We start from the raw sequence: 23,463 nt of genomic DNA on the forward strand, positions 1-23,463 counted from the left end.
CCTAAGACGAAAGATTTTAAATGTAATGTTTATAGCTCCTTCACCTGGGTTCCTACTTCTTTACTTATGACCGCCACAGTAGACATGGATAGGAAATAGGCCAGCAAGATGTCTTGGGAATGTTAAAGGGAGGACTGTGGAAAATTAGTACGGTTTGGTAAACATTATCTGCGCCATCTTGCCTTTTCCCCTGATGCCACACTTTTTGTCGTGCGCACCCGCCATTTTAGGTGCCTCGATCAGAACCACCCTCTGCACGCCACTGGCCCCCAGCACAGCCCTTTGCCCTCACAAGCCCCCCCACGCACTGGCCACCCCCCGCTCTCACATGCCTTGGGTCATAAACCCCTCTTCAGCGCAGCTCTGCCTCAGAACCCCATCCTGTTCCCAGCGCGACACCTCCCTTCGTTCCTTTCATGGTCCCAGACCCTTCGATACAAACCCCCTTTTCCTGTGTGCCCGTTTGTCTTCCCCGTTCCCAGGCCGCCACCTGGCCCTGCGGATACTGTTTATTGCCCCCCCCCGTACAGTAGGAAGCTTCCCCCATTAAAGGACCCTCGAATTGATCAAAGCCCCCACCCTATGATATCCGATCAACCCCACACATTCCGTGAATCGGCGGAATGTCCAGCTGCGCGATAATCATCACCTATTGTGACCGGGGTGGGGACTTCAACTGTAAATGTGTGTGGGAACGGGCCTGAAGGGGAGATTCCGAGGATGTCCTTTCATACTTCAAAGCATTGCAAGAATGTGTTACCTGCAATAAAGATCACAAAACTGTGTATAAGAGGCCAGGCCTCAGAGATGCGGTTAGAGCACCTCGTGACGATACTGGCTGTCCGAACTGATGTGTTCTCCTCCGGAGAGAATAAACCTTGTTTCCTGCCTTCCAGTCTCCAGCGCCTGCCTCTTCATTGATTAATATTTTGTGGGTTAAAGAGGCGATACCACCGGGCAAATATTGGTTGTCCTTGACCTGTTTTTACACTGGCACCCCGCGGGGGCACATTCTTCACAGGGAGCGCGACGGCGCTCCCCGCCTTTACTTCTGTTGGGCGCAGCTCCCGGGCCTGACCCACCCCAGGGGCCCATTAAAGACCGGCGGCGGAGCCCCACACACTTCAGCAGCGGTCTTCTTGGAGGTCAAAGGTCTACTACCTTCTGGGGGGCATATCTCAGGCCCCAGGGTACTGATCTGCGCCATTTTTGCCCTCTCTTGCTCCTGGTGTCGCATCCCAGCCACTGGGAGCACTCTACTTTCGCCCTCCGGGTCTCCCAGAGGGTGGATTCTGCGGGGGGCTGTCTTCACTGGCTCCCTGCGCCAGCCTTTCACCTGGCTCTCCTCCTGGGCCTCTCTTCTCCCTGCGCAGAGGCCCCTGCTTCTGCGCCCTGGTCCTGGACTCTTCTTCTGGTGATGTTCAGGATTCTGGAGCAGTCAGGGTGTTCCTCCTTCCAACTGCCCATTGCGCCAGGCTCCAGCACCCTCTGCCTAATAGGCCACACCCCAGAGAGAGCTCCTCTTTCTGTGCAAGTTCTTTTAAGAAGTTGGGGAGGGGGCTGGCAGGAAGTCTCTGGTTGCCCTATCACACAGCGACACATCACTTCTCTGCCCCTGCTCCCTCCTTCCTGCCTAGGCCTTTGGGTTGTTTCAAGATGGCGTCGTCCAAGGTCTCCTGCCACATGGTCTCAGAAAAAGCCCCTCCCCCCCTGGGCAGTCTTCTCCCTGGTGCAACGTGGTGCCTGACAACCAGTGATAGCTGCTGATAGATGAGCATGTAGCTTTATCCATCTTCTCTTCCTTGGAGAGGAGGCCTTAGCTAGTGCAAGAAAGGTTATCAATCCAGCCTGCTGAGGGCAGGCCCCAACCAGGCCTTGGTTATGGCTGACTCAGAGGAATATGACATTTCTGGATGACTTAAAAGTAGTACAAATATGACTTTTGGACTCTGCAGAACACTTATTCTCACACCCATTACAGTGGACTTTAGTATGTGTCTGGAATTTGTAGGCCTTAGGAAAATAAAACTAGCCCATGTGCTCCCTATCCCCATAAGAGAATCATGGAATACACACTGTAAAGCACACTGACTTTCCCTGCCATGTTTCTTCCCACTGTATAAAGCCTAATCCATGTCACCACCCAATTCTGCATAAGTCCTGCCACAGCATTCACTTTGTAGCTGCTCCTGGACTGCGCATGCCAGGAATCTCCCCTACGCAGCCCGTTCACGTGTGCACACACCTGTACATATGTGTCTGCATGTAACCAGCCCGGTGTCCTTTACTCCATCTGCTGCGTAGCGGCCTGGTCAAGCCAGGGGGACACCAGTAAAATCCCCATGCAGTCTCTTTAATTATGCGTTCACTGTGGGTATGTCCCAAACAATGAGGCTCCCTCACAGTAAAAGCTCAACAATTAGGTGTTCAAAAAGTGAAAAAATCCTGGCGGCCCATAGTGTCAGAACCACCTTCTAAGAATAACATTGTGTGAAGGCAAATTACCACTGCATCAAAACTACTGATTTTCATATTAGTTTGTGACCACCAGATGTACTTAAATAGGCTGGATATGCTAGATGTTACTTAGTCATACTCCACACAGTGACGTTACTTGGAACACACTTACTTCAGTTGATCCTGTGAAAGCGACTTTATCGATGCCAGTGTGAGAAGCTATTGCTGCGCCTGCAGTTGGACCATATCCTGGCAAAATATTGACGACTCCAGGAGGGAATCCAGCCTGCCAAAAGAGGATTAGCGCAAAACGGTTTGTGAAAGCAGATCATGAAACTAAAATTACAGCAAGCATTGGAGGAGAAAGACTAGGCATTCCGGTCAATTATTCCTACCTCTTTGATGAGAGATCCCATATAGAGTGCGCTGAGCGGTGTTTGCTCTGCTGGTTTAATAACGACGGTATTACCACAGCAAAGAGCTGGTGCGATCTTCCAGGCAAACATCAGCAGCGGGAAGTTCCACTGAAAGGGGTTAAAAATCAAAGTTGAGGGAAAACATTAAAACCGAGCATTGTTGTGTTCATGATGTCAAGCTGCTATGTTACTGATTTCTCAAGCTTTACTTGTGTCATAAGTCTTTCACAGCACAACGCTGTTTTTTATTAGACACACTGTGGTAGCCATTCATTTGGCCTTTAATTCTGCCCTCTGCTCCTTTAGAGAAATTATTATTTTGAGAAAGGAGGGGCAGGGTGGAGGGTGGTAAACAACGGAATATGGATAATTGCAGGTAAGTAAACGTGTCAGAGATTGTATCAACAATTAGTGGATAGTCTATCCTGCTCCTGAAATGGAATCTCTACTTTTTACGCCTGCCATAAGTTCCAAAACCACATTTTTGGTGACTTGGAGCAGGCATACAAGTTCTTTTTGTATCCTGGAGTAAAGGCAATTAGTATATTTACATTTTGAATTAACAATCTACCTTCTAGTAATGGTGCTTAAGGTTTTTGTCACATGTGAAGTTTCACCTAATTCCCAATTATTGTCATTCACGTAGTCTGCATTGTCACATTAAAACTAGACCTATTGGTTTTTCTAAGCATGTTTAATAGTAGAGTCATGATAGTAAAGTTTAATTCTTTGTCAATTACCCTTCGGAGACACTGAAATACTATGTCATATTTTTACCAGGGGCCTAGAAAAGCTATCAGGTGCACCAGTGAAAGAGATCTTTGGGTAGGATAAAAAAATAGCTAAAAAGAGCAATAGCTTGAAAGTAAGATAAAGAAGCAAATTAATCTAGGATCTGGGGAGTGAGGAGAAGTGGCCCATTTACATGGGTATTTCAGGTATAAAGCACTGGCAACGTTAATTAAGCTAAAGGCTTTTTTTTCTTTTAGAAATGTCAGTACGGACATGTAAAAACTTAAACATTACTGCTTATTAGGAGAAGTCAGGTCATTCTGGTCAGTATGGTTATTATAGTGGGCAGTAAAATTACTGTTTTTGGAGCAATCCCTATTGTGCAACAATATATTTTTTTGTATTGCCTATCAATGAAAAGTAATAGCATTGAAGCTGATAAAATCTTTCTTTATCTCGATAGTGATAAGACATGCATTTCCTTTTCAATTAATGTACTGTCTGTTCTGCTTCACGTAGCTGGGCAGTAAACCAAAGGGATTGTGCGTATTTTCGCATAGTTTGCATTTTTAAGAGGAATTTGGCCATCAAAGACTGCCAGAAAAATTTCCTAACCTTAGTGGTTATGTGAGTAACCCTTACCAGCAGTTCTTTTTGTGGTATTTGCTTATGCACAGAAAGAGACAATTTAAACATGAAAGACTAATTCTAAGGTGAAATCTTTTGTCTGGGTAGACATTTTACCTGCTGAACAATATCTTGGGCTTCTAAATTATTTTATTTATTTTATATGCTTGTATCGCGCCTGAATAGACCCCCGAAGGGGTATCTCCGCGCTTTTGCCAACAGAAGGAACATAGATTATCCCAGTTCATGTTAGAAAGTAACTGAGGGAATGAAGAAGGTTTAACTACTTGTAAAAAGATGAGTTTTGAGGGTTTTTCGGAAGGATAGGTGATTAGTGATAAGTTTTAGTGTTTGTGGAAGAGAGTTCCAGAGAGCAGGTCCAGTGTGTGCCAGAGCACGGCCTCCTTGGCGAGATTTTTTAATTCTGGGAACCTGTAACAACTGGAGGTTGCTGGATCGTAAGGAGCGACCTGGGACATAGGGTTGGAAGGCCTTTGTTAGATATTTGGGCCCCTTTCCTATCAGACATTTGTGGATAGTGCACAAAATTTTAAACTTAGTGCGTTGCCGCACTGGCAGCCAGTGGAGTTTAGTCAGTAGAGGTCGGGAGGGGGTCCTGGATGGAGCGTTTAGGACTAGCCTCGCCGCCGTGTTTCGGACTACTTGCAGTTTGTTAAATTGGCCTTCGTTGGTTGATAAAAGAAGGCCATTGCAGTAGTCCAATCTACTAATAACTAATGCCTGGACTAAGGTCTTCCTATGGTTGTCAGGTAGGTAGGGAAACACCCTTCTCAACAGTCCAATGGCCCTAAAACATGTACCGACAACTTGGTTGACATGGTCTTTAAATGTCAGGGCTTGGTCGAATAGCACTCCCAAGTTTTTCACGGTCTGTTTTGGGATGGGAACAGGTCCCAGTTCTAGGGGCCACCACTCATCAGACCATAGTGAGACCGCTTCCCCAAACAGTAGTACTTCTGTTTTGCCTACATTGCATTGTAGGCAGTTCTTAGCCATCCACTTTGACACAGCCCTCATTCCTTCTGCAAAAGATTTTTGTAGAGCAGGTGTAAAGGTTTTAAAAGGGAACAGAAGTTGGGTGTCGTCGGCGTAAGACACCGGGGTAAACCCAAAGGACCTCACTAGGTCAGCCAGGGGGGCCACATACACATTAAATAATGTGGGGCTTAGGCATGAGCCCTGTGGCACACCCCTGGTGAGCTCCCTAGAGATGGATTTATGGGAGCTCAATCTGACTTCTTGAGAGCGGCAGGAGAGAAAGCTTTCCATCCAGGACAGAGCTACACCTCCCAGTCCCACATCCCTCAGACGACCGAGAAGCACTTCGTGAGACACCGTATCGAAGGCAGCGGATAAATCCAACAGCACCAGAATCATAGACCCCCCACCATCCAGTGTCATCCTGATGTTGTTGGTCACTGCTAGGAGGGCTGATTCGGTGCTGTGATTAGGCCTGAACCCAGATTGTGAATGGTCCAGGCCTTCCGCTGCCTCGATATGATTTGATAGGTGGGTGTTCACGTGCTTCTCTGTCATCTTACCGATGTATGGTAGGAGGGAGATGGGCCGAAGGTTAGAGAGATCCGTCCAGGGGGAGGCCGCTTTTTTCCTTATTGGGTTTACCACCGCAATCTTCCATTCCCTTGGGACTTGTCCTTCAGTCAGTGAGATGTTCATTGCAGACCAGATGGAGGGTCCCAAGAGGGTGCAGTGAGATGTTCATTACAGACTGGATGGAGGGTCCCAAGAGGGTGATCAGAGGGGCGACCATTTTTGCAGGGAGGTAGTCATTTGGAGAACCGGTTTTTATGTGGTTGATGAGGGTTGGCAGGTCTAAATCACTGACTGGAGGGAAGGTAAGTAATGAGTTTTTATTCTGTGTGGGTGGGTCATTGGGGAGGGAAGTCGTGGTTCCTGCACCCCTAGAGGCTAAAATTTTGTTGTAGATGAGATTAATTTTGTCCTCAAAGAACATAGAAATCTCATCACAAAGTGTTTGTGAAGCATCATCGGGGCTCTCACTAGCTGTGGGTTTTACAAAACTCTGTAACATTTTAAACAATTCCCTTGGACAGTTGCCTGCCTCTGCAAGTTGTAAGGAGAGATTAGCCAGCATCATGGTAATATTTTGTGTATTTTGTTATTTCATTGGCTAATTAAAATCGCCAATGCCAATAGATTAGTATTTTGGGGCACCATCTATGACTAAATCCTCTAAGTGATCCATTGCTGAAAGAACTAGTGTCAGCAGTATGTAGACACACAATTGGTTCCCAACCAAGAGCGCAGGTAACCAGTTCTAATTGCTTCTATCCAGTTGTTCCACTTTTTACACACCCACCTAGATGTCTACCAAATACATTTAAAAAAAAAAGCATGCTACTTGACATAAAGTATCTGCTGAAACCAATAAACATTATTAAACACCTATAACCAGTTCCAATGTGCAACTAGATTCAGAAAGAGTTTATCATAACATAGTGTTGTGTGTCCAAAACTCAAAATGATGCTAACTGGATCCTTTAGAAAGAAAACGAGAGTTTTTCAGTTTCCACGCAGCTTTGTAATTCCAGATTGTACCAGCAACTCTTATCAACGTCTGCGACATGCTGATGTTCACCACATGCAACAACAACACCCTGTTAACTGGCCATTGGCTAAACCAACGCCAGCCCTGGGAGAACCTTCTAGAGTGCGAGAAGACGCAGTGGAACGCAGCAACAGCTGACACGATAATCCTTTACAGTCATGGGTCTCTGCCTGGGAACGGACTTCGAACGCAAGCACCTGTTGACTGAAATTAATACAAAAAATATGACGCCATTTTTACAGTTACTGCTGTTATCGCTTTTTAGATGTGACTCTATTAGGCCGCCGTAGGAAAGCGAACCTCTTAGCACCCGTCATTCCCGCTCCAATGAGACGCTGACAGCCGTAAACACTGGGAGTGAATTAGCACTTAGGTTTGTTTTCATTTTCACTTTTCCCCCTAAATCTAGGGAATTCCATGCCTTGAGAACTCCCCTCCTAATAACAGACTTAAAGCCCCCAGTAACCTGTTCAAATAAGCACTGGCGGAGAAGCTGTTGAAGATATGTCAACAATATAAGCCTGCCTTTTTCTGGTGATTTATGACGGAAAGCGCAGCTGCAGAACCCACGTTGTGTGCGCCACAAGAAAGAGCAGAGCCAAAGGAAAATAAACAGAAGAAATTAGCGGGTTACTACTTACTGGGATGATCTGTCCGCACACTCCAATCGGTTCGTGCCTCGTGAAGGTAAAGTAGTCTCCATCTGAAACAGATGAGCACGGTTATAGGGCAGTTTGATTTGGCAAGACAAAAAGAGAGCGGGCCCTCCGTTCCCTAGTTTGCAATGGCATAGGATGAAACAAAGGTTTTGGGTGCACATCCTATGAACAAGCTGTTTGAAAGAAGTGTATGTGTGTTTGTGCAGGTGTGGAGTATCACTGGTGTTTCTAGAAGAGAATTTTAGGGGGGGGGGCGCACAATTGGTACCACTTACCCTGTAAGCTGCATTTCGTTGCTGTAGATTCACATGTTTAGCATACTCCGGCCTTCTGGTGTTGGGCTCAAACATACGTTTTTTTCTTTGAAGACTCTAGACTAGAGTCACATTATGTGCTGTGACTCCTCTACTTCATGTTTATTGTGCAAGTGCATTGATTCTATGTAGGCTTGTTATACGCACAGAGGATGAGATGTGTGGAGCTTGAATGAAAAATGAAAAATATGGTGCAGGGGCGAGATGCAGAGTAAATACAGTGGCCACAAAATGTTCTGAAGAGTTGGGCTGGTGCATGTGAATCTACAGCAGTACAAGCTACAAACAGATGCACCACCTCTTTGTGGCACACAGTCAATGTAGCTTTTGATGGTCTCTTTGCCTTTCTGTCTGCATTCATTATACAGCGCGGGTGCAGAGGCAAAGAGTTTCCTTAAATAGCTTAGAAACATGTCCCCAGGCAAACGTGGCAGCCTCACCTTGAATCGCGCCCCTGCTGTAAGTGCCCCGTCACATTCTGTATTTCATAATGGAGCACACAAACTTATGCGACCTCTTGTGTAATATCAAAGGGACCGGAGAGGGGGGTCACAGAAAGCCTGCACACATGTCTGTTGAGCCTTCAGGGCACTTTATGTAACAGCCCCAGAAGCATTATATAAATAAAGACATTTATATTCACTTAAACACATTATAAATGCATTGTAATTCTGTTTTTGGATTATTTCACAGTAGTGCTCTCTGCCCTATTTATCTTGTGTTACTTGTCAGCCAAAAGTACCTTTAATGTGGTCTGTGCTCAAAATACCTCTGTCACACTCTCTTCCATTGAGTTTCAGGGCAGGGCAAAGATTAAATACAGTTTGCATAAGTACAGTCCAATTGTTCACTAATATTTCCACTGAGTGACTAGTGCAACGCTTTTATTTGCACCAACCAGTACAAAAACATTGTCTGTACTCCTACTGTGGGAAAATTATTTTTTGCACCAGTCGGTTGGGGGATATGCCCTTGCACACTGGTCAGTGCTGTATGGCATGTGGATATTGACTCCAAAATATCATTTGACCATAATATCATGGTCAGAATATCATAGTTACCATACATTTAAGGGATATGTATTGAGGTTTTGTGTATCACTTAAAAACAAAAACAATATCAAAGATTATTATATAGTTTACCCAAATATTTTTTATATATAATAACATTTTGATATATCTTTTGAGTTGGTTATTCTTTTTGTAAAGCTAATATTTAAATACATGTTCAATTATTGTAATTATTTTCTTTCAGGTTGCTGAGTTTATTGGGGCTTTGGGTAGGTAGTGTTGATATAAACAATAATGTATATGTAATATGCATTCAACTTCATTATGAATTTCAAAATAAATGGTAATAGACATCAAATGATTGTTAGTAATTTTCTATATATGTTATTTTTAGGTTGTGGAGGTTATTGGGGAATGTGTGGGAAGTGATTTATTTCAGTGATATAGCCATTTATTAAATTGATATGAAATTAATAATGTTTAAATAATTTAATAAATGTAATTTTTGTGTTTATTTTGTTGTTTACTTTAGAATGTTTATTTAACCCCTTCCATGCAGCCGTCGGCCATTGGCCGATGGCAAAGCTACCTCGCTACCTCGCTGGTGCTGCCGTCGGCCAATGGCCGACGCGACCCCGCCCGTTTTGGGGAAGTGCCGCACTTCCGCAAAATCGCGGGCGCAGTAGAGGGGTTAATTTAAATTCTGTTTTATAACCTGTAGAAATAAGAAAATTGGTTGCATATTTTTTGTCGTGTTTGGGTGTTTTTTATTAGGAACATTAATGTACATATGCGTTGGGGGATTTAAGTGATATCAATTTAATTCTATATGAGTATTGCCAAGGAGATATTTTTTATTTAAAGAAAAAAATGTGGGATTGAGAGTTTAAATACATATTTAATTTTAATTTAACTATTTTAATTTTAATTCAATATCAATAATGCATTTCAATAATTTTAAAGTTTATAAAATGTTAATATACATTTTGTGTTTTTTGACATGTTGTTCAATTAAATGTGTATGATACATATTACTCATTTGTGCTTTTACAAATTTTCTTAATTTGAGTTAGGATAGTAAATCAGAATCCCAATGTCTGTATTTTCTCCAATGATAGAAACCAGGAGTTAGAAAACTAAATTTGTCCCCTCTCCCTAAATATATGCACTTTTCAGAGTATTTGTGGCACTGGATTCATAATAGCAAATCTATTTTATAATAGTGTATTCGAATAGTAAATCCAGTGCAACACCAAACTCCATACCTACCAAACCCCACACTCCTCCACCCCCGCCTGATATATGCACTTTCCCAAACGTTTGTGGTGGTAGAGGAAGAGTAGTACATTTCACTCCAAAATATATGCACTTCCCCAAATCTGACGGTCTCCAATATGCACATTCCCCAGTGCTTGTAAGACTAGAATAAATCTCAAACTATTTCACCCCCATAGGAACAATTTCCCTAATTTTAGCAGGACTGTAATTAGAATAGCAGATTTCATTCCCTCACGCCCGAAAATGTGCACTGCCTCAAATTTAGGACTGGAGTTATGAATATTTAATTTTCCCTCATGCACCAAATATATGAATTTTCAAAATGATAGTCGGGCTGGAGTTAGAATAGTAAATCTGACTCCCCTCCCCAAACATAGGCACTTACCCCAGTGTTTGTGAAACTAGAGTTAGAATAATACAGCTGACGCATGAAAATATATGCACTTTCCCCAATGTTAGTAGGATGGGGCGTTGAAATAATAGTACCCTGCTCCCCATCCCAAAGAGCTACTTTCGTCAATCTTAGTGTAACTGGAGGTATGACAGTAACTATAGTAAATCTCCACCCTAAATACATAAATCTTTCCCTTATGTTAGTAGAACTAGAAGCATATAAGTAAATCTTCCCTCCCTCCAACGCATATTTACGCATGTTAGATAGGCTGTAGTTAGAATAATAAATTGACACCCCAAAATATATGCACCATCCCCACTGATAGCAGGACTGAAGTTAGAATTGTAAATCTCCCCCACTACGTGTAGACAGCAGCCTTCTAGAACCATCACAATGACTGAAAAAGCACTGAAGATTTAAACAAGTTGCATCAAAATTGGCTTTGTTGCTAATAGAAAATGAGTATATCAATGGCAAAAGAATAGTTTGCCTGTGAGCAATAACAACTTTGTGCTTGAGTTGCTAATCTGCTCTTTTATGTCCTTATTATGTGCCATGACTCTCTTCACTGGGCATGAATGGGTCCAAATCACGTATCCAGTTTGCAACCTTTTGCTGGATGACGCAGAAGCTTCATGCAGAGAGCTTTTCAAATTAGCTGAATTAGACATATGAACAAATAAAGAGGGCACTGTATCACTTTGCTGCCTCTGTTGGCCATCTTTTGTTGGTGATATTAACTCATTACTCAGCTTTGGGACAAGCTTAAGTTGAAAAACGTTTGTGCCCGTCTCCAAGCCTACTGCGGCATGCAACGGAAATATCTGTATTCCCAAATGTATCCATGGATTTTTGAGTATTTATTCAATGAAAATGTAGCAGTGAATAAGTGAAGTGCAGTAGCATTGGGCAATAGAAGCATTACACATTATGAAACAAAAATCAGTAAAAAAAATATATTAATTTGTATTTTGCAGTCAGTAAACATATATAGAGAAGAGCACTACTGAGCAAGGTAGCTTATAAATATAAATATACACATACATAGATATCTCCTGTCTCCAACTTCTGCTTTCCTGAGTACAAAACAGGTGCTGAAATCTTCACAACGTATGTTTATTGCGGATTGCTTTGACACGTTTCGGCAGATCCAACTGCCTTGATCACAATACGATAGCTTTAGAGAAGAGCACAGCTGATTAAGGTAGCTATATATATATATTACCAGCCACCATGAAGTCCTCAAAAGAGCCGCTACCCAGGACCAGCACCGGTGCCCGTCTGGGTTGAGGAACCTTGTTACTTTACGGATCACTTCTGATAGTAGCACACAGGACACACACTTGCCTCCAAAGGAAAAGTCTTGATCCAATTTAGCTCATGAAGTTTACTTTTCTCAGATGCTGAACAACCCAACGCTTTTTGGCGTATACCACGCCGTGCTCACTCCAGGACAGTGATACTTCACTGTCCTGGAGTGTTATATTTATTTGGCAGTCAGTACTGAGACAAACTGCTTGTTGACACGAATCAGCGAACATCGCCTTGATCACTGCACCAACAATGACGGGTGACCTCATGATTAAGGTGATGTTTGCTGAAACGCGTTGAAGAGCAGTTTGTCTCCGCCCTGATTGCCAAATATACCTCTTCACTGCCATAGAGTGCTGTTTTCCTACTTTGACTGTGGCAGGAAAGTGTGGCATATATATATATATATATATATGAAACAATCCCTGCTGCCTCTCGCCCGGAGCCCAGTGCTGGAGACCGCTGCGCAGGAAGAAGAGAGGAGACCTCAGGTGCAGTGAGCAATGTTTCTTTATTGTACCCTCGAGGAAGCGGCACACAGCATGATGTTTCGGCCTACACAGAGGCCTTGATCATATATATGTTGTTTGAAGGGGCTTTCTTCTTTTGAAAGGAGGTGAAGTCGCACACGCTACACAAGGCTTGCAGGCATTTATTTCAAGGAGCGTGGGGCACACCTGATGCGTTTCGTTTGTCTCTGCAAACTTCTTCAGAGGTTTAGTCCCCGATGAGTGAGCACTGTTCGTGGGCCACTGGCGGTCTGTTTTTGAGTAAGTCCGGCCCTCTAGTGGACAACCAAGTTGTTAATTTGGTACGGCATGATGGTCCTCGTAGTCCACGTATTCAGTGCTCCCAACGGCCTGATGATAAATTTGTTGCCACATCAATCACTGTCTTGCTGAGAGATTTGGTTCCCAGTGGCGTAGCTCCTTGCAGTTGGACAGTACCGTAAACTGCATTTGGACCCATACCAGGCTCCGGTGTCTGGCGGCAACCACTATCCCCAAAAGTGCGTTTGACCGAATATTCCGTGTCGGTCCATGGCAGGGAAACGTGGTGCTCTCACTGTTGGTGCGTACTGCTGCGAACGGACCTGATCGCTTAAAATGTTTGAAGGGGCTTTCTTCTTTAGAAAGGAGGTGAAGTCGCACACGCTACACAAGGCTTGCAGGCATTTATTTCAAGGAGTGTGGGGCGCACCTGACGCGTTTCGTTTGTCTCTGCAAACTTCTTCAGAGGTTTAGTCCCCGATGAGTGAGCACTGTTTGTGGGCCACTGGCAGTCTGTTTTTGAGAAAGTCCGGCCCTCTAGTGGACAACCAAGTTGTTCATTTGGTACGGCATGATGGTCCTCGTAGTCCACGTATTCAGTGCTCCCAACGGCCTGATGATAAATTTGTTGCCACATCAATCACTATCTTGCTGAGAGATTTGGTTCCCAGTCGCGTAGCTCCTTGCAGTTGGACAGTACCGTAAACTGCATTTGGACCCATACCAGGCTCCGGTGTCTGGCGGCAGCCACTATCCCCAAAAGGGGGGGGGGGATATATATGAGGAAGGGAGCACTTTCCAGGCGGTGCTCGCGTCAAGACCAGGGCAATGTCTTGAAGGTTATCTTTCACAAAAAATAATTATCGCGGCACACCTCTTGGCTGTCAGATGTTATTTATTGCAGACCATACATTATCGAGTTCACCGAGTACCGAGTCTATTGAGCACCAAGTGGTAATATTGATCCAGAGGTATTTATAAGCCCTGAAATCATAGGTATATAAAAAAGTTTTTATTTTAACTGTGAGATTAATTGTGAGCAGGAGGGTTCTCTAGTATGGAGGCGGGTAGGCCCCTGGTTGTGATCAATTGGGATATTCCCTTAAGCTCTTCAAAAAAGAGATGGGATGCCTTTTTTGATGACAAATAATACAAAATAAGGAATAAATCCTCTTGATAAGTATCTTGATGCAGATGCTCTTTATGGGCACACACTATCTAAACGATGTATGGCTGTGATGTGTATATGAGTGCCTCAAGTTTTATCACCAGTGGGCTGAGATGTTGGACTAGGGACGCTGTATTGAGTTTATGGTGGTTTGGATTATGAGGGTGTAATCGGAGTAGTGGGATTGTGTAATGCTCATTGTTCTGTTTATTTTTACAGACTACTAATATTGTGATTGGGACATATGTAATTTCCTGAAGAAGGCGGTGGCCGCACATTTATAGGCCCACCGAAAACTGTTGATGCTTTGTGAAGAGGATACTATTTAAAATCTGTTGGGACAATTGTATTGTATGATTAATATTGAATTTTACCCATTGTGGATACAATTGAATACTGACTTGACTTAGTAGTTCCCTCTAGAATCAAGAACTAGTGTTCTTTTCTTTTTTTGTTCCCATTTACTGTTCTATGTAACCAATATTTTGGCTTTTACTTCTAATGTTTTTAACTAGCTATATTTGATATATGTATTTTAATTAAATTGACTGTTGTTTTTAGTACATATATTTGTGGATTACATCCTTTATGTTCATTCTCTCGGTACTGGTGTGAGGTAGTGTGCAAGCATTGTATGGTTAAATGTACTAGTAGCCACTGGGGCATTTTTTTCGTGACTGCAGTCTATAACAGTACCCCTTCCCTATGGCTGGTGGGTCCCTCTCTTCTTCTTCGATGCACTGCTTATGACCTTACATATTACATCACTCATGACATGGTCAGTGACATCACTGATGACATCTGAAATGACATCACTGAGTGTGTGTGTGTGAGTGTTTGAGTGGGTGGGAGAGTGTCTGAGTGGCTTGGCAAGTGCCTCCATGAGTGCGTCAGTCTGTGAGTGACTGCATGAGTGGGTCTGTGAGTGGGTTCATGAGTCTGAGTTGGTCTGTGAGTGGTTCTATAAGTCTATGAGTGGGTCTGTGAGTCTGAATAGATCTGTGAGTGGGTGAGAGAGAGTATGAGTGGTTCTGTAAGTGGGTGTGAGAGTGTCTGGGTTGTTCTGGTAGTGGGTGGATGAGTGCCTGAGTGGGCTGTGCTCATTCTCTTCTTGTTTTCTGCCTTTTTTCCTCTCACTTCTAACCTTTATTTTGCCTAGTTCTGCACGTTGCTGACCTTTATTTTGCATCTTTCTGCTTCTTTCTGACCTTTATCGTGCCTCTTTCTGCTCATTGCTGACCTTTATTTTGTCTCCTTCTTCTATTTTCTGACCTTTATTTTGCCTCTCTGCTTGCTTCTAACCACTATTTTGTATCTTTCTGCCCTTTGCTGACCCCTATTTTGGCTCTTTCTGTTCTTTTCTGGCCTCTATTTTGCCTCATTCTACTTGTTTCTGATCTCTGTTTTGCCTCTTTCGGGTTGTTGCTGGTCTAGTTTGCCTCTTTCTGCTTGATGCTGATCTTTATTTTGCCTCTTTCTCCTCGTTTCTGACCTCTATTTTTCCTCATTCTGCTAGTTTCTGCTCTCTATTTTACCTCTTTCTGCTCGTTGCTGGTCTTTATTTTGCCTCTTTCTTCTGGTTGCTAACCACTATTTGGCCACTTTCTGTTTGTTTCTGATCTCTATTTTGCCTCTTTCTGCTCGTTGTGGGCCTCTATTTTGCCTTTTTCTGCCAGTTTATTATCTCAATTTTGCATCTTTCTGCTCGTTGCTGAACTCTAGTTTGCCTCTTTCTACTTGTTGCTATTCTCTAGTTTGCCTCTTTCTGCTCGTTGCTGGCCTCTAGTTTGCCTGTTTCTGTTCATTGCTGATCTCAATTTTGCCTCTTTCTGCTCATTGCTGGCCTCTAGTTTGCCTCTTTCTGCTTGATGCTGATCTTTATTTTGCCTCTTTCTACTTGTTTTTGATCTCTACTTTGCCTCATTTTGCTTGTTCCTGATCATCTCTATTTTGTCTATTTGCTAGTCTTTACTTTGCCTCTTTCTGTTTGCTGCTAACCACTATTTAGCCTCTTTCTGGTCATTTCTGATCTCTTTTTTGCCGCATTTTGCTCGTTGCAGACCTCTATTTTGGGTTTTTCTGCTCCTTTCTGATCTCTGTTTTGCCTCTTTTTGGTCGTTTCTGGCATTTATTTTGCCTCTTCGTCTCATATCTTATTTCCATTTTGTCTCTTTCTGCTTTTTGCCGATCTCAATTTTCCTTCTTTCTGCCTGTTGGTGACCTCTAGTTTGCCTATTTTTGCTCGTTGCTGATCTCAATTTTGCCTCTTTCTGCTTGTTGCTGGCCTCTAGTTTGCCTCTTTCTCCTTGTTGCTGACCTTATTTTGCCTCATTCTGCTCGCATCTGATCTCTGTTTTGCCTCTTTCTGTTTGTTGCTGGCCATTATTTTGTCTCTTTCTCCTCTTTTCTGACCTTTATTTTGCCTCTCTCTGCTGGTTTCTGACCTCTATTTTGCCTCTTTCTGCTCCTTTCTGAAATCTATATTGCCTCTTCCTGTTAATTTCTGACCTCTATTTTGCCTCATACTGCTCGTTTCTCATCTCTGTTTTGCCTCTTTCTGCTTGTTGCTGGCCTTTATTTTGCCTCTTTCTGTTTTTTCTAACCACTATCTGGCCTCTTTCTGATCCTTTCTGATCTCCGTTTGCCTCTTTTTGCTTTTTTTTTTTCAGCGTTTTATATAGCGCAAACTAGACCCGAACTGAATCGGGTATCAGAGCGCTTTACATAGCACCAGTTACGTTACATGAGGACACACATTCATTTTTTAAGCACTGGGAGATTAAGTGATTTGCCCAGAATCACAGGAGGTTTTGGCTTGTTGCGGGCATTTATTTAGCCTTTTCCTGCTAGTTTCTGATCCCTGTTTTGCCTCTTTCTGCTCAAATGCTGGCATTTATTTTGCCTCTTTCTGATTTCTATTGCCTTATATCTGCTTGTTGCTGATCTAATTTTTCCTCGTTCTGCGCGTTGCTGGCCTCTAGTTTGCCTCTTTCTGCTTGTTGATGATCTTTATTTTGCCTCTTTCTGCTTGTTTCTGACCTCTATTGGGTCACATTCTGCTCGCTTCTGATCTCTGTTTTGCCTCTTTCTGCTCGTGGCTGGACTTTATTTTGCCTCTTTCTCCTTTTTTCTGACCTTTCTTTTGGCTCTCTGTGCTTGAGTCTTACTTCTATTTTGCCTCTTTCTCCTTGGTTCTGATCTCTGTTTTGCCTCTTTCTGCTCGTTGCTGGCCTTTATTTAGCCTCTTTCTGCTTGTTTCTAACCACTATTTGGCCTCTTTCGGCTTATTTCTGATCTCGGTTTTGCCTCTTTCTGCTCATTGCTGGCATTCATTTAGCCTTTCTGCTCATTTCTGATCTCTATTTTGCCTCTTTCTGCTTCTTGCTGATCTCAATTTTGCCTCTTTCTACTCAATGCTGACTCTAGTTTGCCTCTTTCAGCTTGTTGCTGATCTAAATTTTGCCATTTTCTGCTCTTTGTTGGCCTCTAGTTTGCCTCTTTCTGCTTGTTGATGATCTTATATTGCCTCTTTCTGCTTGTTTCTGACCTCTATTTTGCCTCATTCTGTTAATTTCTGTTCTCTATCTTGCCTCTTTCTTGGTCATTATTTTGCCTCTTTCTGATTGCTGCTAACTACTATTTGGCCTCTTTCTGCTAATTTCTTATCTCTATTTTCCCTCTTGCCCTTCGTAGCTGGCCTCTGTTTTAACTTTTCTGCTCGTTTCTGATCTCTGTTTTGCCCCTTCTGGTTGTTGGTGGCATTTATTTAGCCTCTTCTGCTCATTTCTTATTTCTATTTTGCCTCTTTCTGCACGTTGATGACCTCTTTTTTGCCTCCTCCTGATCGTTGTTGATCTCAATTTTGCCTCTTTCTGCTCATTGCTGGCCTTTATTTTGCCTCTGTCTGCTTGTTGCTAACTACTATGTTGCGTCTTCTGCTCGTTTCTGACCTATTTCACCTCTTTCTGTTAATTTCTGATCTCTATTTTGCCTCTTTCTGCTCGTTTCTGTCCTCTATTTTGCCTTTTTCTGCTCGTCTCTGATCTCTATTTTGCCTCTTTCTGGTGTTTGCTGGCTTTTTTGTGCCTCTTTCTGCTAATTTCTGACCTGTATTTTTCCTCTTTCTGCTAGTTTCTGACTTTTATCTTGCCTCTTTCTGCTCGTTGATGACCTTTATTTAGCCTTTTTCTGCTGGTGTCTGACCTCAATTTTTGCCTCATTCTGCTTGTTTCTGATCTCTGTTTTGCCTCTTTCTGCTCGTTACTGGCTTTTATTTTGCCTCTTTGTGCTTGTTTCTAACCACTATTTTCCCTCTTTCTCCTCTTACCCCAGGGGGAGCCTCAAGACCCCGCGGTCCCAGCCGGCTCCCGATTCCTCTGGGAGCTGGCATCGCTCCCGCAAGCATATTCTAATTCACTTCCAGGAAGTAGACCTGGAAAGTTGTGCCTGGTGCAGGTTTCCAAAAAGAATCCTGGGAAGGCAAGGTGACTTTTCCTGCAGGGTTCTATTCCCTCTGTGTGGAATTATTCAGAGCGAGTGGTCAATTCAGGGGCAGTAGAATCCGAGGTGGAAATGCTCACTTTTTTCCTCAATGAAAAATTAAGTTTTCACATGAAGAAAGTTTTTCCCATACTCTCCCACCAAATGTGGGTGTGATCCATTTGCCTTCCCACCATGTGAGAGGACTTAGGCCAGCTCTGTGCTGCAGTACATTTACAACATTCATCCTGGGCGAAAAGGGGAGAAAGAGGAGTTTAGGAATGTCTACAAATGTTCATGTTTGCAGACGTTCCCAAAATTACAGGGCAACCTTTGCCTTGATACTCCCATTTCCCCTACATGAGTCGGATTTACGGCTGTGGAGATCTCTGCTCTCACAGCTGAGATCTCTGCCTCCCTAAATTAGTTCACGCCTACGCCTAATCCCTTCATTAATTCATGACGGGCATTAGTGAGGTAAATCTGGTCATAAACGTAGTGTCCATAGTAATGAAAAGTTACTAAGTTGCATTTGTATGGGTTGTAAACTAAAACCTCAACTCCTATTGTTTGCATATCCCTTCCAGTGATGCCTAGGAACAGCAACATTTGTCAGCAAGTGCAGGTCACCTGCAACTCCCAAATTAAATCAACAATCAGCATCCAAAATATGATATAATGCTGTATACTCAGTTTTGCTAGTGCTAAAATTACATCAACTGTGCACGAATAAGACCCTAGGCAAATACATATAATTAAAAAACATGCAGAACAATATGCAGCACCCTAGTATGTTTTTTGTTTCTGTGTCCATGAAAAATTAAAAACCTAATACACAGTTCCCAATATTAATATTGTTTATAATGGTTTTCCTCCAGTTCTCCATTGTGGCCGGCGAACCATTTTGTGTCAGCTATTACATCAGTACAGAAAAAACTCAGAATAAAATCTTTACAAATAAAAAACTAGAGAGAAATGTTTTTGCGAGCAATACCTTTAGAAAGCCACTGCCAGAGAAAAGTTGTTCCGAAGAAAAATAATTTAAGGTCACTACAGCGAAAACAAAAAATATTTTATAAAGTATTTCTTTTGACATTAGTTGAAAACTAAGCAGTCATCTAAGGCGGTTAAACATATTGCAAAGGGTTGCAATAGGGGTAAATATAAGGGCCAAAGTAAGGGTTATGGTTTAGCATGGATGATTTTTTATGACTTGTTCAGAATTTGTCTAATTTGGGAAGTTTTGAAATTTGCAAAAATAATTAAAATTTATCTTGAGTGACATTTGAAAGCAAGGTATGCCTTAATGTTCAATTTTCAGTCAGGATAACTCAGCAAGTATTTTGCAAAAACATAAGATATATTTTCACTTAATGTTCCCAAAATTACCTGGAAAATCTTTATTGCAATTTCATCTAACAGTAGTTATGGTTCAATGTATGGCTTAGGTGGAGAGTAGGGCTAGTTTTAGGGCTTAGTTTAAGACTAGGTTTGGGTTACAGGAAGGCTGAAGACCAAAGGCAAATAGGTATAGGATTAAGATTATGGTTAGTGTTAGTGTCTTGTTTAGAGTTAGGGATTAGTGGTAAAGATAGCATTAGGAATACAGTTGGGTCTAAGGTCTGATTTATAGTTTAGGTTTTGGTTAGTGCTAGTTTGAGTGACAAGTTTAGTGTTATGGATACTGTTATTGATAGCATTAGGTGTTTGGCTGGATTTATGGTTTGGGTTTGTGTTAGGCAAGGGTGGAGGAGCGTTGCCCCACTGCTCTCAGAGCAGGAAAAAATAAAAATAAAATAATAACCTCGTTATTATAATTTTATTTTTTGGAGCCACACAGCTGGGTTAAGGCGGGCTGATGCCCCAATGGAAGAAGTGGTTCATGTGCACTTTGCATATTCCCCACCAGACTGTAAAGCACAGCCTGGACAGTCTCCCTGTCCCTGAACTATGGAGCTCAGATCAATTACAAGGCTGTATTGCAGCATTGTGATTGGCTTAGGGGAGCCTGTGTGTTTCCAGGACTTGTTAGGAAGCAACGAGGGAGGAGAAATGGAGGCGGCCATTAGGAGGTAAGTGTTTTTTTCAAATATATTTTGTCTCCCCTCCGGAACTCCTTGCTCTGCCCGTTCCCTGCCACCCGCCACTGGTGTTAGGGTATTTTTAATGGGGTAGATTAAGTAAATTATCATTGTAAATTTTTTTTGGGTGGCCGGCCTTTGTAATGATAAGTTAACAATGTGTCTTTGTAATTCTTCTCTGTGGTGCTTTCCTTGTAAAAGTATTTTATTTAATAGTATTATAAGGACGAGATACACATCAGTGACTGAGATAGATCCTAGGTGTCCCTTGATGCAGTACTTTAACTTGAGCGAAGGGTGTCTAGCGTTACCCCAAAAAGCGGGATTAGTTGATAAACAACGTTGTAGGAATGGTAGCAGTGATTTTGTACAATCAAATGACAAGTCACAGCAATACTGTAAAACCAAGTAAGGTGGTTCAGCAGCAGCTAGGAAAGCTATAGAAACCTCAGCTGTCCAAGCAAGTGCTCATTCCCAAGCAAAATGTATCTCTAATGACGAAGGAAGACACAAACGCAAGATCCTCCCTGGCTGCTGCTACTGGTTAAGCATACCAATGGTAAAGACGAGAATAAAAACGAGAATAAAAGAAATAGCAGTTTACGCCATCAACATATGCAGTGAAAATGGTGTTCCTCTTCTAACTTTGCTGTTTGAGTTGACCCTGAAGATCAACAGTTTTTCTAAGAAAAGCAATATACATACACATTGCTTAGTCTTTTTGAGGGTGTATTAAATACTTGAATATGCGTATATTTTGGGGGAATTGCAAAAATGGGGGTTCATCTAAGACGGAGCAAGCAGCACACCATGCATAATTACAACAATTTTGATGCTGATTGCAAATTGGTATTCTAAAATCTTCTAAATAAATATGTCATTTCCTCCAGGAAGAAAGGGTTGGCCATAGATTGGTAATCAATGCCTTATGGATTACTTTAAGGCCATCTACATGGGTTTGCCTAGCAGTGCCCTAGAACATCTACACTGACTACAAAACATGGATGTTAAAAATATGGCAAAACAGAAACAATTTGATCATATTTCGGCAGCTAAAGAATGGTTAGGATGGCTAACAATAAGCAGGAGGGCTGATCTTAAAGTAGCTTTACAGGTACACTGGATATACTATAATACATGTCCCACAATTCTTATGGTAGGAACCTCCATATCAGCAACTCAATCCTGCTGAAAGATGCTCATATTCGGATGCAACGAGCAGAAGGAAGATCATTTCTGATACTGGGGCCTTGACCATGAAATGAGCAGCCTCTCAATATTCAATTATGCATAATTCCCAAGCATTAAAGAGGGCAGTGCAAACCACTCTTCAGGCTCAGAATGTGTTGACCGGCTCTGCATCTTTTCTTAGCCTGTTCTGCTTTTTAGTAATCTGCCTCTGCTCCTAGTGCCAAGATGCTGTAGTGCATGAGTACTCACAAACTTTCTCTCTGGGCTAAATTTACAGTGTGGTTTGTGGCCGTGGGCCGCACCGGTGGGGGCGGGGTCAGTGGGGGGGGCGGGGCTAGAGCAACAAAAAAAACTGTGACCATGAAGTGGAACACAAGCCCCTGCAGCGGACGCCTTCATCCACTGGGCCACCGGACCCGGCATACACACATCTCTCTCTCTGTCTCTCTGTCTGTCGCTCTCTCTCTTTCTCTCTGTCTTTCGCTCCCTCTCTTCATCTCCTTCCCTTTCTCTCTTTCTCTACCTCCCTCCCTCTCTCCCTGTCTCCCTCTGTCTCACTCACTCTGCCTGTCTCCCTCCCTCTCTCTGTCTCCTTCCTTCTCTCTGTGTGTGTGTCTCTCTCTCTCCCTTCCTCTCTCTGTCTCTATCTCTCTCTCTCTCCCTTCCCTCTCTCCCTGTCTCCCTCTGTCTCCCTCACTCTCTCTCCCTCTCTCTCTCCCTCTCTCTCCCTCTCGCTCTCCCTCTCTTTGTCTCCCTCCTTCTGTCTCACTCCCTCTCTCTCTCTCTCTCTGTCTCCCTCCCTCTCTCCTCTGTCTCCCTCTGTCTCCCTCGTTCTGTCTCCCTCCTTCTGTCTCCCTCCGTCTGTCTCCCTCTATCTGTCTCCCTCTATCTGTCTCCCTCCCTCTGTCTCCCTCTGTCTGTTGCCCTCCTCCCTGTCTGTCTCCCTCCTCCCTCTGTCTGTCTCCCTGTCTCCCTCCTCTGTCTCCCTCATTCTGTCTCCCTCTATCTGTCTCCCTCTATCTGTCTCCCTCCCTCTGTCTCCCTCCCTCTGTCTCCCTCTGTCTGTTGCCCTCCTCCCTCTGTCTGTCTCCCTCATTCTGTCTCCCTCTGTCTTTCTCCCTCTGTCTGTTGCCCTCCTTTCTCTGTCTCCCTTCTCCCTTCGACTGTCTCTCTCCCTCAGTCTCCTCCCTCTGTCTCCCTGTCTCTCTCTGTCTCCCTGTCTCCCTCCCTCTCTGTCTCCCTCTCCCTCCCTCTGTCTCCCCTGACTCCCTCCCTCTGTCTCCCTCCTTCTCCCTCCCTCAGCCTCCGTCTCCTTCTCTGTCTCCCTCCCTGTGTCTCCATCTGTCTCCCTCTCTGTCTATTTCTCCCTTCCTCTGTCTATCTCCCTCTGTCTCCCCCTGACTACTTTCCTCTGTCTCTCTCCCTCTCTGTCTCCTTCCCTCTATCACCCTCTGTATTCCTCTCTCTCCCTTTCTCCATCCGTCTCTCCTCTGTCTCCCTCTCTCTCTCTGCCTCTCTGTCTGGCTCTGCCTCTATCTGTCTGTCCCTGTCCCTGTCTCTGCCTCTATCAGTCTGTTTCTGTCCCTATCCCTGTCTCTGCCTCTATCTGTCTCTTCCTCTATATGTTTGCCCCTGTCTCTCCCTCTATCTGCCTGTGTCTGTCCCTGTCTCTATCTCTGTCTGTCTCTATCTCTGTCTCTATCTGACTCTGCCTCTCTCTGTCCCTGCCTCTATGTCTGTCTCTCTCTCTCTATCGCTGTCTGTCTCTGTTCTACTCTACCTCTATCTGTCTTCGCCTCTATCTGTCTCTGCCTCTGGCAGTCTGTCCGTGTCTCTGCCTCTATCTCTGTCTCTATCTGTCTCTGCCTCTCTCTGTCCCTGCCTCTATGTCTGTCTCTCTCTCTCTATCGCTGTCTGTCTCTGTTCTACTCTACCTCTATCTGTCTCTGCCTCTATCTGTCTCTG

General features: G+C 43.5%; 1 protein-coding gene across 1 annotated transcript in view; it reads right to left on the reverse strand.

Annotated features, from left to right (window-relative positions):
- Window positions 1-23,463, reverse strand: part of ALDH1A2 (aldehyde dehydrogenase 1 family member A2) — a 204,178-nt gene that overhangs the window by 68,062 nt on the left and 112,653 nt on the right. The window contains exons 5-7 of the mRNA XM_078685163.1: window positions 7,485-7,546; window positions 2,853-2,981; window positions 2,630-2,743 (exon numbers count right to left, since the gene is read on the reverse strand). Of these exons, the coding sequence (XP_078541289.1) occupies window positions 2,630-2,743; window positions 2,853-2,981; window positions 7,485-7,546 (305 nt within the window). The remainder of the gene's footprint in view (window positions 1-2,629; window positions 2,744-2,852; window positions 2,982-7,484; window positions 7,547-23,463) is intronic.

This window comes from Lissotriton helveticus, chromosome 3_2, assembly GCF_964261635.1.
Source record: "Lissotriton helveticus chromosome 3_2, aLisHel1.1, whole genome shotgun sequence".
NCBI classification, from domain to species: domain Eukaryota; kingdom Metazoa; phylum Chordata; class Amphibia; order Caudata; family Salamandridae; genus Lissotriton; species Lissotriton helveticus.